This window comes from Phodopus roborovskii, unplaced genomic scaffold (genome assembly GCF_943737965.1).
Source record: "Phodopus roborovskii unplaced genomic scaffold, PHOROB, whole genome shotgun sequence".
Taxonomy (NCBI): domain Eukaryota; kingdom Metazoa; phylum Chordata; class Mammalia; order Rodentia; family Cricetidae; genus Phodopus; species Phodopus roborovskii.
In genome coordinates, this window is record NW_026125052.1 from 32,564,862 (window position 1) to 32,583,757 (window position 18,896).

The 18,896-nt window shown below is 53.6% G+C and overlaps 1 protein-coding gene across 1 annotated transcript in view; it reads right to left on the reverse strand.

Moving 5' to 3' along the window:
- The window catches only part of Rbfox3 (RNA binding fox-1 homolog 3), a 393,089-nt gene extending 379,751 nt beyond the window's left edge, over positions 1–13,338 (reverse strand). The window contains exon 1 of the mRNA XM_051183097.1: positions 13,060–13,338. Within this exon, the coding sequence (XP_051039054.1) occupies positions 13,060–13,104 (45 nt within the window). The 5' untranslated portion in view covers positions 13,105–13,338. The remainder of the gene's footprint in view (positions 1–13,059) is intronic.
- Positions 13,339–18,896: the final 5,558 nt, after the last annotated feature.

Sequence of the window (18,896 nt, forward strand, 5' to 3'; positions counted from 1 at the left end):
CCGCCTCCCTTCACCACCCACCTCCCCACAGAAAGGCCTTGTTAGGGAGCCCTGACTCGGCACAGCTGCGGAGCAGGCTGGCTGGAAGGTGCCAACAGATGCAGGATGCCTCGGGCACTATTGCCCGGGCAGGTACAACCAGGCACAAGCAAGCTCTGGGGAACAAAGCCAACAGAGACAGCCGCATGCAGGCACGTCTCCGCCTTGTTAGGGACCTTAACATAGTTCTCCTGGCTATAATTATTTTAGCGTGGGAGACCAGTTCTGTCTCCAGCATCTCAGAAGCACGATACCAGAATCTCATGCTCTGTGGTCCTGGAAAATCCCCATTCTTTAGCTCCTTCCCTCGGCAGGAACAGGTGAAGGAGGCCTGGATGAGGGCTTAATTCCTACCCGATGGCTTCCCTCAGAACAAGAGGCCCTAGAGGTAACCATGGCAACTCAGGGGAGTCTAAAACAATACGTTTGTGAGTTTAGGGTTATTCTGTGCTTAGGTGGCTTGGGTGTTAGCCTTCTTTAAGATGTCAGAGCCCGTAATAACACTTGCAGGAATACTGTGGGGACAGTGCCCAAGGAACTGCCTCCAGGCTCCTGTTGGCCTTCAGCAGTGTCAGCTAGGTCCCAGAGTCTCAATCCTTAGTCCTATGCATCACACCCACCCAAGTATACATGTGCATAAGCACGCACACGCATGCACGTGCACACACACACCAAAATAAAAACAAACTAGCACCACCAACAGATCACACACTACTGGGATGAAGATAGGACTCCGTTGTGAGATTGAAGAACCCTTGTGTTCAATACTTAGCAACATATCAACTAGGTCTGGTGGCAAGTGCTTGTAATGCTGGGACTTGGAAGGTAGAATTAGGAGGACCAGAAGCCCAGGGCCATCCTCAGCTACCACTCCAGCTGGAGAGTAGCCTGGCATATCAAAATGAGTGTGTGTGTGCGAGTGTGTGTGTGTGTGTGTGTGTGTGTGTCATACATACTTGCATATATATCAAGAGGCCATTAGGAGGGTCCATGTGAGCTTAGTGGAGTAAATGCAGGCCAATGTCTGACCCTTCTTTGAGTAGGGGCCAACAGTAAAGGTCTGCACTTGAAGGAGAACCTCCTGTCTGTGGGCAGCCACGCTCCCAAGCACACATTCCTACCAGCACACTCATGCCACGGGTCACCAGGAGGGACCCCTGCAGCAGGCGGCACCAAGACACATCCTGCTTGGTGGCTGCAGTGTTCATGGCCCAGCCCTGCCCGTCTGCGTCCTGCATGCTGAGTTCATTGCACACTGACTCTGGAGGAGGGAAGAGCCTGTGTCGTGGCTGCTTCGGTGGCCAAGGTCGGGGCTGTGAAAAGGGGAAGGATTTTTTTAAAAAGGGGAGAAAAATCCTAAATGGCCCTTTTCAGCCCTTTCGGCGCACATAATTGTAGTATCCGAGTTAATGAAAGGCCTGGCCTGCAGGCTGGCTGAATGGCCACTAATGCCACGGCTCAGGCCTCACGGGGAGCAGCTCCATCTCCGTGTGGAAATCAGACCACAGTGGGGTGGCGGGAGGGGCGGGGAAGGAGGAGGGGAAACGCACAAAATAAAGAGCGCTTCCAGGAACGACAAGTCTCCCACGCGGGATCATATTGGCAATTAGCCGGTGGGAGGCCTGCGGAGCGCTGGCATCTCCTCACCACAAAGACAAAGTTCCCTTGAGGAACCTGCCAGCATCTTCAAGGTACTGAAATAACACAGAGAACCAATGGAGAGGAGCGACTGTGGGGCTCGGCTGCCGCTTACAAGTCCGGCTCCTGGCAGCCTCACAGAGGGGCGTGAGGGTTAGACACGCAGAGAGGTCCAGAGAGGCCAGCAAGTGAGCACGCACATGATATACTCATGATGTGATATGTGTGCCTGTGAGGGCAGGGACATTCATAAACATACACATGTGCACCAACACACGGGATGCATGTCCTCACATCTGCACACACGGGATGCATGTGCCTTGACACGCCTAGCTGTGCACATGCACCCTGGAGTTGTGACTTTCACATTGGCCAGATGCAGAGGATAAAGATGACACTGGGGATTTCTCCCTGAGCCCTCCAGTGTGAGCCACTGTGAGTTTTGTAAGAAGACATAGGGTTTCCAGGCCCCTACTCAGGGGGCACAGAGCATGCCAGCCTCCCACCCAATCTCTTCTGGAATCTTCTACCACACACCGAAGGATCCTGCTTAAAGGCCCCCAGAAAGTGGCCTGGCATGGCTGTCTAAGTGGAGGTGACTGATTTATTCCAACCATCCTGCCTCCTAACAACCTACTCTCCTCCAAGCCTGCACAGCCTTAATTGTCCATCAAGCAGGGCAGGGAGGGACCGTAAATCTTTTGTCTGGGCTGTGTGGCCTCCAACAACTACCCCCTCACCAGATCCCACCTGGAGAGTGGGCTTGGAAGGACAGAGAAGAGAATGGGGACCGGGCATCAGAGGAGAAGGTGATGGGGGGCGGGCATCACGGGCATGGAGAGGTCGTAAGGCTGCTCTCAGCTGCTGTGACCCAAAGTCCTGCAGAACAGTGCCACAGCTGAAGACTGAGTCAGGACCTATGCTCCAAAGGTACTGGCTAGATATGGCTGGCTGGTGCGGTGCCCTTTGAGTACTCCAAGAAGGAACACTAGACCCCGAGGCATCCCAGAGTTCCCTTGGCTACCCGTAAAGCTAAACAACCCAGAAGGGAAATGGTGGCAAAGAAGGTTTTCCTGAAGTTCTCATGGTGCACTGACACCTGGCGGTGGCCCAGGGACCTCTCAGGTGTGCCTGGAGATCTGTGTACCCAGAAGCTCAGCCCCAGGGTCTGAAGCTCACCTACACACACACACACACACACACACACACACACACACACACACACACACACACCACCCCCCACCCCTGCCACACACCAGCCCAGACATCTTCTGGAATTCCAGTATATGTTAATGTGTCTCAAAGTATCGAGTGGCTCGGACAATTACCCAAAGATTCCTTGCTCACCTTCATTTTCCAGCACTCATTTCATTTAACAAAAACTATCCGTGGGGCCTGTGGTTTTCCAAGGCAGGCCTCGTGGGTCTTCTTCATAGGATTTGAGGGGGATGTACCAAGGAAGAGGGGACATTAGTGCCCCAGAAGACAGGCAGACTGAGGACTTATGGGAAAGGCTGAATCTGTGGAGGGCCAGCGCCTTCAACATACGAAATCCGATCCCATAGTTTAGTCCTGTCTGTTCTATGAAGATCTCTGTTTCAAAGTGGAAGTCCAGCCGAAAGGCTGGGACCCCTGCAACATCATTTGCTGCTGAAGCATGGATGAGGCAGGAAAGCCAAGGCCAATGTCTTCCATGCAACCATCACACAGGAAAGCCAAGGCCAACGTCTTCCATGCAACCATCACACAGATGTAACTAGACAGACATTCTAATTTAAGACAAGCTAACCTGGAGTCCCTGCCAGGGCACGGTGCACAGTCAAAGCGTGTAGAGTATTTTTGTTTGTTTGACTTTGCTTTTTGTTTGTTTGGTTTTGGAGACAGGGTTTCTCTGTGTAGTCCTGGCTTTCCTGGATCTGGCTCTATAGACCAGGCTGGCTTCAAATTCACAGAGATCCGCCTGCCTCTACCTCCCAAGAGCTGGGATTAAAGGCGTGGACCACCAACACCCAGCTAATACATAGATTCTATGTTTGCACTTGCATGACTATGAATAATCCAAAGGACTTCAGGTGTCCTCCTCTGCAATGCTGCCCGCCTGTCTACTTTGAAGCAGAGTCTGTCAGTGGGGCCTGAAGTTCACTGACTAGGCAGGAATGACTGGCCAGTAAACCCCCAGGGTCCTCCCATCTCTACCTCCCCATGGATGGGATTACAACCACCTGCCACCATGCCCAGCTTCTTAAATGCATTCTGGGGTTTGAACTCAGTTCTTCATGCTTGCATAGCAAGCGCCTTACCAGCTGAGCCATCTCTCCAGCCCCTATTTATATTTCTTAAGTGACCTAGGATGAGATGCATAGAGAGTAAGAAAAATGCACATACTGGCAAGCACCCCTCTGATGGCCCTCTCAGGCTCTGATGACAGATCAGGGAAAGAACAGTGCCCCCATAACAAACACATCGCCACCCTCCAGCTTTTGTCCCTGTCTTTTGGGTTCCACTGAAGGCATGCAGCTGTGTCAGTATCAAGCGAGCTGCCTTGTGGGCTGTCAAGGAGTGTTGATTACAATATTACGCCGCTGACAACCATAATTCTCACCTTAAGTTCCTCTGGTACCTCTCCTTTCTGCTAAGATTCCAAAGTACTTGACTAATGTACCCTCGGATAGCACTGCCTCGAGGCTCCATTACAAGCCTTTAGAGAATGCAGGGAGGAAGCTTGAGCTCCCGTGCCCAGCTGCAGCGTACCAGCAGCCTGTGCAGGCAGCCCCTGTGGGCCTGGTTCCCCCTCGTCTGCCCCTGCATCAGGCCCCCCGAGCTGAGCTTAATGGCATCTTCTCAGTGAGGGAGCGTCAATATCTTAGAGAGACGGGTCCAGCTCTCTGTTTATGTCTAATGGGTCTCTCAGAGCTACGCTTTGTTTTTTTCATGTGCTGGGTTCTGAGACCCCAAAAACATCTCCACACTGTGGGTGGGGTGAGGCGGATTCACCCAGCTGGCTCGGGAGGGAAACGCCATAGCGGCTACTACACAGGGAAAGAAGGACCCAGGATGGTGGGGACGGCACCTACTGCCCTGCCAGATCCAGGTGTGGTTTCCTTGATTCCCATCAGGCCAAAAAAAGGCAGGAGCTTAAACCCCAAATACCGGCTTCAGACGGGACCTCAATCTCCTGCCCAGCCACGGGGTGGAGTTACCAGGCTCTAACCCGGACACACACACATACACATACACACACACACACACACACACACACACAACACACACACATACACACACACACATACACACACATATACACACACACATACACACACACACACACACATACACATACACACACACACACCACCACCACCACCAGAACAAGGAAAGGTCATCTAGCACCCCACCTCACTGTAATGCTGAACCGTGTCCTGTCACCTTTGAGGCCACCTGTGAGGTCCCCTGAGCTACTAAAAGAACGGCATCACAATTCTGAAGCTGCTCCCTCATCCCTGACCCTCACGTAGCCTGGCACATGCTTGATCCCCTTCTACCTCCCTACAAGCAGGGGTCGGCACCAGGTGGGCCCCACGCCTCAGCGGAGCCCCTGACTGTCCTGGGTGATGTGGCCAGTAAGTCTGTGTGCCCTACCATAACAGACTGCAGCCAACCAGTCAGGGCTAGAAGCCAGCTCTAGCCCACCGTCCTTATGGACGCCACAACATGGCTGTGACAGGCTGTGTGGGCCAACTGTCACAGGCTCTGGGGTTGTGAAGAGCACTTCATGCCTGCCCGCCTTTGCTTATCCCAGGAATCATGTTTCATTATCCACCCAACAGTCCCAGGCGGCCGGTGGTTTCCTTTGTTGTTTATTTTTTCCATTTTCATGCATGCGTGGCACGCATTGCATGTGTGCATGCTTGCATGTGGAAAGGCACACGTGTGGGCGTGAGTCCAAGTCATTTGTAGGCTAAGGTTGATGTCAGGAGTCATCCTTATCTAGATCATTTCCCTGAGTCAGGATCTCTCAATCAAACCCAGAGCTCACCGATAGGACTCGTCTCAACAGTCAGCTTGTTCCACGGATCAGCTACCTCTGCCTTCGAAGGCTGGAATCACAGGAGGCCTCCATACCCACCCAGAGTTTCACATGGGTTCTGAGGATCTGAATTGAAGGGCAAGCCTTTTTGCCACTGAGCCATCATCAACCCAGCCCAACATGTGACCCTGTGAGCTGCCTTATCTCCAATCTCAAGAGGAAGACCAATAGTTAACCGTTGCCTACTGAAGCTAACGGAATGAAAGGCCGGACCAAGCCTTCAGGAAGCTGGGCCTTGATGGCGGGCATCACGGGACACCAATGGATGCGGTTAGGAGCCTGCCATACACTGAGATGAAGGCCCCACCCTCCATTCCCTCCCTCACCTTAGATCCCAAGGTGATGGTAACGTGGGGGCTGCACGATGTGGTGTGTGGCAACCTCCTGTGAAGTATTAAGAGGTCACCGTGAGCAGCTGGAGGTGTGGTTCCATGGCAGAGGACTTGCCTGGCATATGTAAGGCCCTGTCTGCCTCCATGCCCAGCATCACAGAAAACAACCCATTTTAAGTCATCCTGATGTTTCTCTGATGGAAACAGAGTAAGCAGGTCCCTTCTCACTGTAGGCACCAACAATAAAGTGGGGTGAGGGCAGGAGTCGCCAGCAAGCACTTTAGTTCAGACCCTGGGGTGTTTCCTGGCACCCAACTCTAAAGAAGAAACTTCCAGAAAAATAAAGACTTTTCTTTATTTTTGCAGTGAACAAATCAGAATTTCAAATCATTGAAGTTTAGTGAGAAACTATTTGTTTTTATTCTTTTTGATTATACATATATGTGGAGCATAAGCATGTGTTTGTGAATGCCATGAAGCCCCGAGGTGCCTGGGTCCCTGGAGCTGGAGGGACAGGCAGCTGGGGACTGTCTAATGTGGGTGTTGGGAAGTGAACTCAGCTCACCTGTAAGAGCAGTACTCGCTCTTCAATGCTGAGCCATCTCTCTGGCCCCAAGAAATCATTTCTAGGTGTAAATCTTGTTTCCAACTGAATAATTATTTTATGTGTATGATTGGATCCCCTAGGACTGGAGTTACGGACAGTATGAACCACCATGCAGGTGTTGGGGATTGAATTCTGGTCCTCTAAAAGATTAGCCAGTGCTCTTTACCACTGAGCCATGGCTCCAGCCTCCTGAACCCATCCCTTTTTAACACATGTAAAGCTCATGCCTTTGGGCTTCAGTAGATTTTTATAGAGAGCCTCATTTTGAAAGGCAGCCAGTTTGTCTGCCCTCATCCTCCTTGCCTACGAGAAACTACTTCAGCCACGCAAGGCCAAGCACCCGAACCATTGCTTTCCTGGAACCCTAAGATGCACAATTTGAAGACATCGGGGACAGCTACCATTCCCGATATCTTCACCTTCCTGTCTCAGTTGGTGACAAAGACAAGGAGACATCAATGAACAGAGCCACAGCCCTTGGTGTCTGAATGGCTCATAGACAGACGTCTGAATAAATCTTAGGTCTGCATACAACTGTCTCGACTGCCCAACATGTTAGGTTTTGTCTGTTTAGGCGAAGAGAAATTTTAAAAGCAAGACCAGGTGCCTTGGAGAAGAATAGGCACCCAGGATCTACCTCTGATATAAGAGGTCAACTCATAAGCTCAACTGCCCATCCCCCGCCGAGCCAAGGAAAACTACAGAATGACTGGAAGCAGGTGGTCTCTTTACCTGCAAACAGGGTTGGTTTCTATATGATGGTTTCAATGATAATGATGCATTCCCAATAGTCCTGGGCATCCGATTACTCAGCCCCCAGTCGGTGACAAGTGTGTGCCCTTGTTCGAGGAAATGTGTCATCGAGGGAGGGTTTTGAGAGTCTAATGGCCCCGTCCTCTCTGCTTCCTGCTTGCAGTCCAGGATGTGAACCCTCGGCTTCTTGCTCTGGCCTCTGTGCCTTCACCCCACCATCATGAACCCTGAACCCTCCAGAACTATTTAACTCCAAGTAAACTCGTCCTTCTACAGGTTGCCTTTGTAGTGTTTTTTTTTTTCAGCAATAGAGAAGTAACTAACAGAGGCTTGGACAGACCGTCCTGTGCTCATGACCTGACACACACCCTCTTCCAGGCACAGCCCAGCAGCGTGTGAAGAGGCAGCACTCTTACCCAGGCTGCAGGCTAGCAGCTGGTGGAGACCACACACAGAGGGACATATAGGAAGGACAGTGGCCCTCCACCATGCAGCTGTCTCCCGAGACGCCAGTGAAAGGTCTCTGTCTGTGCACTGAGCAAAGCAGTTAAGTGGATAAACACTCCTGGAAACATGCATAGTCTCCTTCTGGTAGGAATGTGTTCTGGCCTTAACTAATAGGATCTTGAAAAAGAGCTGTGATTAGGACTCCTCTGCTCCCAGGCCTAAACAGGAAACTGAAGACCTTCCAGTAGGTTGGTGCAGTGAGAGGCAGCAGGAGGTTCTCTCTCTCTCAGCCAGGGAGGTGAGTGGCCTTGTCCCAGGCAAGAGCAGAGACTGGATAAAAGGGAGTGTGTTGGGGGAGGGGGGGGACAGCCCACTTCATCTTTGTTTTCACCATACCCCCTGCCTCCCCCTCCCTCTCTCCCCTCCCCCCTCCCCCCTCTCCCCCTCTCTCTCTTCCTCCTCTCTCCCTCTTTCTTTCCCCTTCTCTCCCTTCCTCTCCCCCCCCCCCCCGCCTATGTGCCATGGCCTCCTTGCCAAGCAATCAAGAAAGATGGCAGATGGAAACAGGAGGGTATGGAGAGCTTGCCCCTCAGACCTGGAACCAGCGGCAGCCAGATGACAAGCAGCCAGGGAAGCCAAGAGGTGCAAGAACCTTGGCCTGCAGAAACCTGGTCCCTCCCACGGAGCTCTGCTTTGCTTTTGAAAAACACAGATTCGAATACCTCTTGTCTACAGATCAAGTCCCACAGGAAGGCACACTCTGAGACCCGGGCCTCGTTACGCCAGCTGTCAACCTGACACACACCTAGAGCCCTGTGGAAAAAGGGAGCCTCAGATAAGGGACCTGTCCAGATCAGCTTGGCCTATAGGCATGTCTGTAGGACTTCTTCTTAACTGCTAACTGATAAAGGAGTACCCACCCCGGCATTGGGCAGGTAGCTCTGGGCTATATGAGAAAGGTAGCTGGGCAAGACAGAAGAAACACCTTTCCCTGGTCTCTTCTTGAGTTCCTGCATGGCTTCTCTCAACGATGGACCGACTATAACCTGTAAGATGTGATAAACCTCTTCTTCCAGCCTCGTTTGGTCAGGGTCTTATCACAGCAATGGAGAAGCAGACTAGAACAGACTCCAAAAGCAAAAGTGAAGCCCACAGCCCTTTCTGAGCCACGCTGCCTCCTCTTGCTGGCCATCGCTCACAAAGGACCATGGGTCCTGAGCTGGAGGCAGCCAGCTCAGCCTCTCCCTCCAGATTCCATTGCGTGCAAACGCAATGTGTGTGTGTGTGCACTTGAGCTTGCCCCAGGCTGCCGGAGGAGCCATTCTCACATGCAGGAGCAGATCTTAATACTCTTCATTATCTCAAGTCACCTTCTGAGGCATGTTTTGGTGTCAAGTGAGTGTTGGGGAAGCTGTGATAACACAGTAATTTACTAAGAGCATCGCACGGAAGAGCGTGATTATCAGGTGCATCAGACTGGGTCCCTGGGTATTCCCGTCAGAATGCTGGTACTCTAGCTGTGGCTCCGGGCACGGAGCAGGCCCTACCACACACCCAGAGATGACTCCCATCTGCCACTGGCAGCTACCCTGCCCCTCACCGGTAGCACAGCAGGAAATCCCAAAAGCCTCAGTCCAGCCCAGAAAGCACAAGGGGCTGAGGGAAGGAGGCTGAAGCAGAACATAAAAATTAAAAAAGGGACCCTGCCACCTCCAACGGCAGCTGACTTCAGAGAGGCGGCAGAAAACAAGATGTTTAGGCCGCCTGAATGTTTTATGAACCTGTGAAAATATCGGGCCGCTTCAGAAGCGAATAAGGGGTGGCAGGCAGCTAATCAAAAAGATGTTGGTACAAATGGGAGGTGTCTGTGGAGCGGGGGCCCACGCAGGCAGGGAGACCTGTAGCATGGGGAGAGGCAGACTCCCGGGCAGAAACGGCTCCATGAAAGGGGGAAACTTTGGAGACGGCCCCCCCTCACTTGTTTAAAAATAAAAAATTCCTCACCGTGCGTCAGCTGCGTGCCAGGCTCCATTTGTCTTTATAACAGAGTACCAGGCAGCAGTGAAGGAGATAAATAAACAGAGAGACAACGACCAAACCCCACAGGCTCACGGATGCACTGGCGGAGGTAAGCCTCATGCCGCAGTCACCGAGAAACAACACTTCAGTCTTGATCCATGCCCACCGACAGATTCGCCTCCCCTCACTGCCCCAGTCCACCAGCACGTCTGGGTCTGACAGATGCTCTACTGGACCAAGTCCTCCTGTTTTTAACCCCACAGTCCATCCAGGTCCAAAAAGATGTTCTGCACTGTGGGGGAGGGGAGGGAAACCAACCAGGTTCCACACAGCAAGGGGGCAGGATACCAGCCTATCCCCAGCCCTCAACTTCTCCTTCCATCGCTCTTGACAGAGGCACACTGGGGGCCGGTTCCCAGAAGGCCTACTTGCTGTAATTACCTCTGCGATGGCCTGGATTGCCCTAACCCTGGTGGCACAGGATCTCTTCCTCTACCCTCCAAGCAGGGCAGGGCCAGTATGCCCTGGGTCTCAGTGGCCCCAGGACACAGGCAGAGGTAGCAAGAGAGTGGAACAGAGAGGCAGCTAGGCCCTGGCCCTGTCCTTGGTGCTGCCGCCCTCTGCGCGGCTGCGTGCAAGCCAGTCAGCCTTCGCTCCTGAGCCTGGTCCCTGTGGAAGGGCCATAAATTCACCAAGGCACGCAGCAGCGAGCGTTTGCAGGAAAGGCGAAGGAGTAACACTGCTAGAGGCCTGATCCACAGGGACTTTCCTAGACTGCGGGCTCTTCTTATGTCTTAGGTGACCTGATTTGGGGGGGGGGGAAGCACGCGGGTATCTTTTGGACCCCAGACCTCATGGAGGACGGCACAGAGTAATCGTCCGGGTTCTCTTTCATTGGCATAAATGGGAGAGCGATGGGAAGCGATGATCTGTACCAGAAATCCTCAGTGGCTCTGTGCAAACATCCGACACGACCTGGCCAAGGCTCCTCTGGCACTCAGCTGCCTCCCTGAGAGCGACTGATGGAGCCTGGCGCGCCCCCTGCAGCTCTGCCTCGGCTCCCTAGCCTCTTATGGGTTCCCCATCTTTCCCCTCTCCGTCATCTGGCAGGGGCAGCCCAGCTTTACCAGAAGCTCCAAGCCCAGCCGGGAAAGGAGGGGTTAAGCGCTGCTTCCCCGAGTGTGCAGTGCGCTCAGCTCCCACGCAGGGAGGCCGATGGTCCCCCGGGAGGGCGGAGGCGGCAGCTTGGTCCTCCCTCCGGGCCCAGGGGAGGAGCTCCCTGCCCGCGGGAGACCAGAGGGCTGGCATTGAGAAAACGCCCCCTGCCCCATGCAGCCACCCTGCAGTGGCTTTGAAGCCTGGCAGCCCCCAGCACCCCACTTCCACCAGCAGGCGCCTTCTCTACAACTTTCCCCTTCCCAATAGTCGTTCACCTGGAGGGTCTGGTTTTAATTAGTGTAATATCCCTGTTACCAGTGCAGCCTGATTAAGACATCCGCCCCATCCACGATGTGTACTTAATGAGCGCGTTCTGCTGTAATGTTTGTACTTTTCCCCCCATTATATTTTGCAGACCAGTAAAACCAAAGCTGGTTTCTCTTGAAAGATCTCATTACTTCAGCCCCTACTCCATTCACCCCGTACCTGCTCGGGCTCTCTGGGCCCCAGGCTCCCTGGAGCGCACCCGAGGCGTCCCCAGCCTAGCCAGTGTTTGTGACAGAAAATTAACGACCTGCACGCACCAGAAGGCACTTCACTCCAGCTGGATGAAGAAGGGGCTTGTCCAGAAGAAGGAAGGATCCCTCAGTCCCTGGCCTTAGCTTCCACTGTGGATGTCTCACGCATCACGAGACTACCAGCGCCATGGGCGTCCTTTTTAAAAGTGACCATCCAATAATTAGAATGGCTCTGAGAAGCAAAACCCAAAAGAGGGAACAGGGACGTGGCTGTGCCTTCCAGGACTCTCCTCGCCTCAATGCCCCCCCCCCGCAACACACACACCAGACGACGACGTCAGTGGGCTTCTGGAACAGCCAACCCCCAAGCCCATGTGAGACCCGGGATCCTGGGTCTACTCCAGCTGTCTACTGGGGTCTCAATGCCCCTCTGGTCGCCTCCACGCCTAGCTCCGGGTACAGACTGGGTGCGGGACCCAATCGGCCGGAACACGGAGGGGATGCGTGCCAACGGATAAGAGCGAAGCTTCCTTGCAGAGTTCCCAAATGACCGCCTGCCGAGGTGGAGAGCCCCAAGCGAACCCTGCCACCTTCTGGGACCACTCGTCAGAAAGTTTGGGCCAGGGTTGTGCAGGCCACCTTAACAAGGCTTCCCCAACCAAGCTGTCCCAGCCCTTTAGCTGTGCAGAAGCGAGCAGCAGGCTCAGATCCATGCTAGGAAGACTCGGCCCCGAGCGCCCCCAGCTCACAGGCTGGAGGGCCCTGCACGCCACCCGCGCCCGCTGCTGTTCCACGCACGCCGGGGCGCTGCGGGCCCTGGTCCTCCCGGGGGAACCAACGGAGACATTAGCATTCCCATAACTCCTTAGGGTCATCAGTCCCTCGATCAGCTCTCCTCTCGCTGGACCCCAGCAGCCCTCCCTGGCCTGGGAGTGGCGAGAATCTCACGCGGCAGCACAGCAGGGTCGCCAGCCCCGCTTGCAGTCGCCCGGGTTGGGGCCGCCTCCCAGATGCGCCCCGGGGGCCGGAATCTCCGTGCGCCACGGCTTCCCCTAGTCTGGGAGTTCCCAGAGCCGGGCATTGTGCCGCCGCCGCCAACAACAACACCACCACGGCCACGCAGTGCGTGGGACTCCCCGGTGTCTCCATGGAGCCTGACCCCGGGCCTTCCTTCCCATTCACAAAATCCCCTCCCCGCTCTGGTTTCCCGGCTGAGCCGGTAGCCCACGCAGAACTCGGGAACCCCGACCCCGCACGCGGACCCCTGACCCCCAAGGGCGCCACCCCTTCCCCGCGCGACCTCAGGTCTGTCCCCGGTCACGCTCCACAGCCCCGCGTCCTCGCCGGCCCCGCCTCCCACTGCGGGGTCCCGCGCGCCCCTCCCCGGGCCGTGCCCACAGCCCCAGCCGGCTCCTCGCGATGGTCGTGACCGAGGTGGAAGCCCAGGGTCTGGCTACTCACGGGTTCAGCGCTCTCCGCGGCAGGTGACGGGGCTCCGGCGGCCATGCCCCAGCTGCATCCCCGCTGCCCCGGCGAGCCGGCGGCAAGGGACGCGAGAGGCCGGGCTGGAACGTTAGTGGCGGCCGCAGCGTCTCTGACGACCGCAAGAGCTGCTGGAGCTGGTGCCCGGCTGCTGACCGAGGAGGTTTCGGCTGGCTCTGGGGGAACTGCTCCGTGTCCCCGCTCCTCTTGCCTCTCCGAGTCTCTCTCTCTCTCCCTCTCTCTCTCTCTCTCTCTCTCTCTCTCTCCCTCTCTCTCTCTCTCCTCCCCCCCCCCTCGTTCCTCTGGCTGGCTCGGCTGGAGCCAGAAGGCAGCAGGAGCACGCGGTGGCGGTGGTGGCGGCGGCACTGGCAGAGCGCGCAGCTCGGGTGGGGAGGGGGGGGGTGCTCCAGCGGTCGCACGACTAGGGAGGGCGGCGGGGCAGGGAGGGCCAAGAGCTAATGGAATGTGGCCACAGGAGCCCTGGAGTTCCAGCTCCAGCCTCGCAGAACGAACAGGGATGCGTAGGGTAGTACTAGCGGGGTATCCTAGAGCTCAGTGACAGCTGGGTTCCTCCAAGCGCCGCCCCCCACCCCGGGCCCACCTCCCCTCCCTCCTTCCCTTCCTCTGGGCGACCTCAGCGTGTGTCAGCCCTAGCAGGACCCTTGCACCCCCATCCCCGCTGGGACCCGCTTCTCTCCCTCTACCCAGGGGTCCCTAGAAAGACTTGGTCACTGAGAGGCGGCAATGAATGTCCCCTCCCCCACACCTCTCCAGCCAGTCTGCTGCGCCCGCGCCTCCTAACTGGCCGCTAGGGAAGACCCTTAAGAGGCCTGGAGTTCCATGCCTTGCTTTCCTCAGAATCATGGCAAAGGAGCTAGGAGGCCCACCCCGGAACAGGAGGGAAAGGGTACAATTGTCCCAGCTGGGGATCCATAGCCTGAAATCAGAAGAGCCTCCCCCAACCCAGAGAACAGGAGCCTAGCAAGGGGTCTGAGGTCTGGCATCCCTAGCCTTGGGAAGAGAGAAAGGCCGAGGAAGGTAGTGCCTGTGAGCTGATGAGACCCAGGGACAACAGCGGGGCCCTGGCATTCGATTGCAGAGGTCAGCAAAGGGCCTAGCAGATCCCCAGAGGCGTGGGCTAGACCTGGCTACTGCTGCAACATAGAAAGCAACCACAATGCACGCAGCGCCTGGACTGGGGAGCTGCACTCTCAAAGGGCATTTCCAGTCTAGAAACAAACGGATCAAAAACCCTGTTCCCGGTTGCTGGATGCTGTTTCTAGAACAATCAGCTTTCTTCCTGCCCCTAACCACAGCTGGAGCTTTGTGGGTAGGGGGACTAGAAGAGTGGGGGTACACAAAGGAGAGGTGACAATGGCTCTGGGGTGCCTGCCTTGCAGATGGAGGACAGACAGTGTCTAAGCTGAGTACCTGCTGCCAGCTCAGGGGCTTTTAATTTCTGGTCCTTCAGCCTGTCTGAACCATTGATCTGTCTTACCCAGTGGGAAGCCGGTGCTTTGGAAGGAAGTGAGCAGCCTGGCCCTGCAACCAAACATTGCATAGATGACTTGTCTTTGAGACAGTCACAGAATGTGCCCCAGCCCCAAATTTGAGATGGCATACCTCTGCCTCACAGACCAACTGTTTCTCTCTGTGCGATCCAGGCTTGCACAGCCTGTGAATGCTGGCCAGGCCACACCACCACTCAAAGTCTCACCTCCCTGGGCCAACAGTGTCTGTCCCTCCTGGTTCTTCTGCCCTGAGAACCCCTCGCCCCCCCCCCCAGCCCAGTTCCCACTGCCCTTCTGATCCTGGCCCCTGGAGATCAAAGACAGGTTCCCCATACCGTACCACATGCCAGGGGAGTTACCTAGCACAAGCTGTGGGCTTCAAGGGGAAGGGCCCAGGACCGAAGCTCTGGTTTCACACCCATCTCCAGAGGCCATTCCCAGAAAGGTCTGCAGGTGGCGCCAGGCAGCACAGAGCAGTCAGCCACTCAGAAAGCAGGGTACTGAACTGAAGCTGGCTCCTGCAGCCACATGGTCTGTCCAGTAGATTACTCCTCGGGAACAGAGATTACTCCTCGGGAATAGGCCCCATGCCATATGCCCTGCAGCTGCCATCAAAGGGTCTGCCCAGACAAGGGAGGCAGGGGCTATGTGTGCACAGAGACTAACAAGGATGCCTTCTACTTAGAGAATTTTATTTTTAAGTGTGTGTGTGTGTGTGTGTGTGTGTGTGTGTGTGTACACTCCAGAGTGCATTGCCCTCAGAAGCCAGAAGAGGGAGTCAGATCCCCTGTGGCTGGAATCATAGGCAGTTATGGCACAAAAAAGAAACTTTCTAAAAGTATTATAATCATCAACCTAACAGGACCTAGAAGGACCTAGGAAACAAGTGTCTTGTTGTGTATAGGAGTCTCTAGAGCAGAGGTTCTCAACAGTCCTAAGGCTGCAACCCTTTAACACAGTTCCTCTTGTCGGGGTGACCCCCCCAACCATAAAATTATTTTCGTTGCTACTTCATAACTGTAATTTTGCTACTGTTATGACTTGCTGAGAACTGTTGCTCTGCAGGGAGTTGCCCTGCAAAGATCTGCCATCAATATGGTTGATGTTACCCTGTTGGCCAGCGGTCCTCCACTCAATAAAAAAGAGGACTGACTGGAGTTGGGTGCCAGCATCCGTTGCCCTCTGCCTCCTAGCTGAGGATATGGTCTCACACCGTCTCACACTTCCGCGCTGTGTCTTCCCCGTCATGATGGACTGCACCCCCAAACTGTGAGTCACAGCAAAAGACTCCTCTGAGTTGCCTTTTTTCATGAATTTTTTTCATCATACATGTCGTCATACAGTCATACAAGCAATGAGAAAAATGGCTAATGCTGCTTTGGACCACTCCCCACAAGGATGTGGAATACAGCAGAGAAGACACCGTATGCGGGGTATTGCTGGAAAGCAACAGGATGGAGGTGGCTGGGGAGCTGGGCTGAGTCCTGCCTGCTACGGTGAAGGCCAGTACTAGAGTCCTCAATGTAGCATGCATCTAATAGGTCTTCAATAAAAGCCCAGAGTCAGACAAAGGCTTTCAGAGATGCTAGGCCTGTAGGCCAAAGACAGATGCCCCAACGATGCAGAGGAACCATGGGTGACTGTCCAGGCAGACAGCTGTTTCTGTCATTTCTCACATCTTTTGGAAGCTTCTTGCTTGCACTTGATTATTCGTGTAATATTATTTCCTTCGCGGGTCTCTGACAGAGGTGAAAACTTCATAGTTAATAGTTTTCCTTGTTACCAGATTCAGAAAAGAAAATCACTGAAGAAATGTAAAGCATATAAGGTTGAGAGACATAAGGTAGCTTTTGTAATGTAAGATAGAATAGAAAGTACAACCAAGATAGCATGGATATAGAATAATAGAATTTTTTTCTGAATTTTCAATTGTTAATGGACTAGACATTACTGATGTATTTATTGCCTGTATTTATTGTATATAGTTCTTGTGCTTATTGTATATAGTTTTTCTATATTAGTTATAGCCTTCTTTTTATTTTAGACCAAAAAAAAAAAAAAACCAGGGAAAAATGTAGAGATATCTTGATTATACTCTGACAGATAAAGCTTGCCTGAAGATCAGAGGGTAGGGCTAGCCACCAGTTAAACACAGAGTTCTGGAGAACTGTACAGACAGGCAGAGAGTGATATGGCTGGGCCGGGAGAGGAAGTTATAAGGCGTGAGAAAACAGGAGCTCGGTCTCTTTCTGGCTGGAAAGTTAGCAAGGTAAAGATGACTGTGGTGGCTTGCTCCGTTGTCCCTCTGATCTACAAGCAAGCTTTATTTGCTAGAGTATAAACAAGACATCACTACACCTAAGTGCCTGGGAAGCCAAGGATCCAATTCACCCCACAGGCCAGATACCCTGACTCTTCTGGATCAGGAGCCAGGGTCTATCCTCAGGACTCTGACCAGCCACAGGAAAGAAACCTACACCAACCTTTAGGGTTCCCGCCAGAAGCACCAGGGCACAAGCCCCACAGACACTGAAGGTCAGCTCTGCAAGCCCCTCCCCTAAAACTGAGGGCCTAGGTTCAGCAGAGCTCTACAGACAGCAAAACTACCTAAGCCTCCCAATGAGGGAGGGGGTATTGGGGGGTAGAGGAGACAGACACTGGGCAGGGCGGAGAAAATATCAGAAATAGACATATTTAATATCCTCAAAGAGATCAGAGGAGATATTGCAACCAGAACCAGGAGCAGGATGCTATTTTAAGAACATGTAGAGAACAAAAAAGGCCGGGGAATTAAAAGCATGCAAGCCGAAACAAAAAAACTCAGCAGACTGGTTGGAAGATAAAAGTAAGTGAATGTTCCAGAAGGCAAAGCAAAAAGACAAAGAGGGGGGAAATAAGAAAGGAGGAAAAATTAGATGGTGTGCTCGTGAGAGCTGGCATCCACACAAAGGATTGAGAGAAAGAGGGAGCATCACAAATTATTTAATTCAAGAAATTTTCCACACAATGGATAGGAATTGACCCTCGTCAAAGTACATTCTCACGAATGCAAAACACTGAAGATGAAAAGAAAAATAAATCTCAAGTTTCAGGTTCCATGAAAGCCAGCAAGAATGGTGTGGCTCCAGGGGTCACAACAGGGTAAGCTAACAGATACTAGATGCTGGAGATGCTAGATGCTAACAGATACTAGATGCTAACAGATACTAGATGCTAACAGATACTAGATGCTAACAGATACTAGATGCTGGAGATGCTAGATGCTAACAGATACTAGATGCTAACAGATACTAGATGCCTTCGGATACTGGTGGGTAGTGATTTCTGGCCCAGCATCCCTTGCTTAATCTGAACAATCAACCCTGAAGTCAGAACAAAGACACAAAGACACTTATGCAAGCAGTGTCGGGGGTGGGGGGGGTGATTCATTTTTAAGCACTGTTTTCCAACTACTACAGGATATGTTCCAACAAAACAGGGGAAGAAAGCATGGAAAAGATCCCACTGCAGGGACGAAGTCCAGGTCCAGGTGGAAAGCCCACAGTCTGGCAAAGGGCTGGCAGGGGCTGGCAGGGGCTGGCAGGGGCAGCCCTGTCCCAGACAGGAGGTCACTAATCCAGGTGACAAGGGAGAAGCGGCACATCAAACCATCCATTGCACCTGCCACCCACTGCCACCACCAATGCCACCACCACTGCCACCACCACTGCCCTCTCAATGTCAGGCAGGCTTAGCCTGGGTTCTTCTCTGCCCATACTCATGCTAGTATCAGCTAAAGACCATCACTTAGGCTCCCAGACATGTCCTGCCTTGATCTACTCTTAGAAACTGGTCACGGGACAGAGAAACACACAGGTCGGCTACATCCCTCACCATGCGGCCAGCATGGGTCCCAGCTGGGTTACCCAGCCCTATGGTCTGTCTGTGTGTTCACTCTGTCCTTGTAAGGGGCTATGATGGGTAATCCCATTGGTTTGACTGGATCCGGAGTCATCTGACAGAAGCTGCTGGGCACCCCTGTGAGGGACACAGTTGGTCAGACAGGAGAAGGAAATCGCCTTTCACCTGCTTACTCTCGCTGTTGCTGGTAAGCCCATCTGTAATGATGGGTCTGTATCCCTCACCTGACATAAAGGGTCAGCTTCTCTGAGCTTCCAGTGTAGACTGAAGGGTCAGAAATCCTCAGACCTTCTGCACCAGCCTAGGACTGCTGCGACCCCCAGCTGCATGGACCGAGCAACTGCCAGACTCTCAGCCTTTCTAGTGGGAGAGAGCCATTGCCGGGCTACCCAGATGGCCTGTATG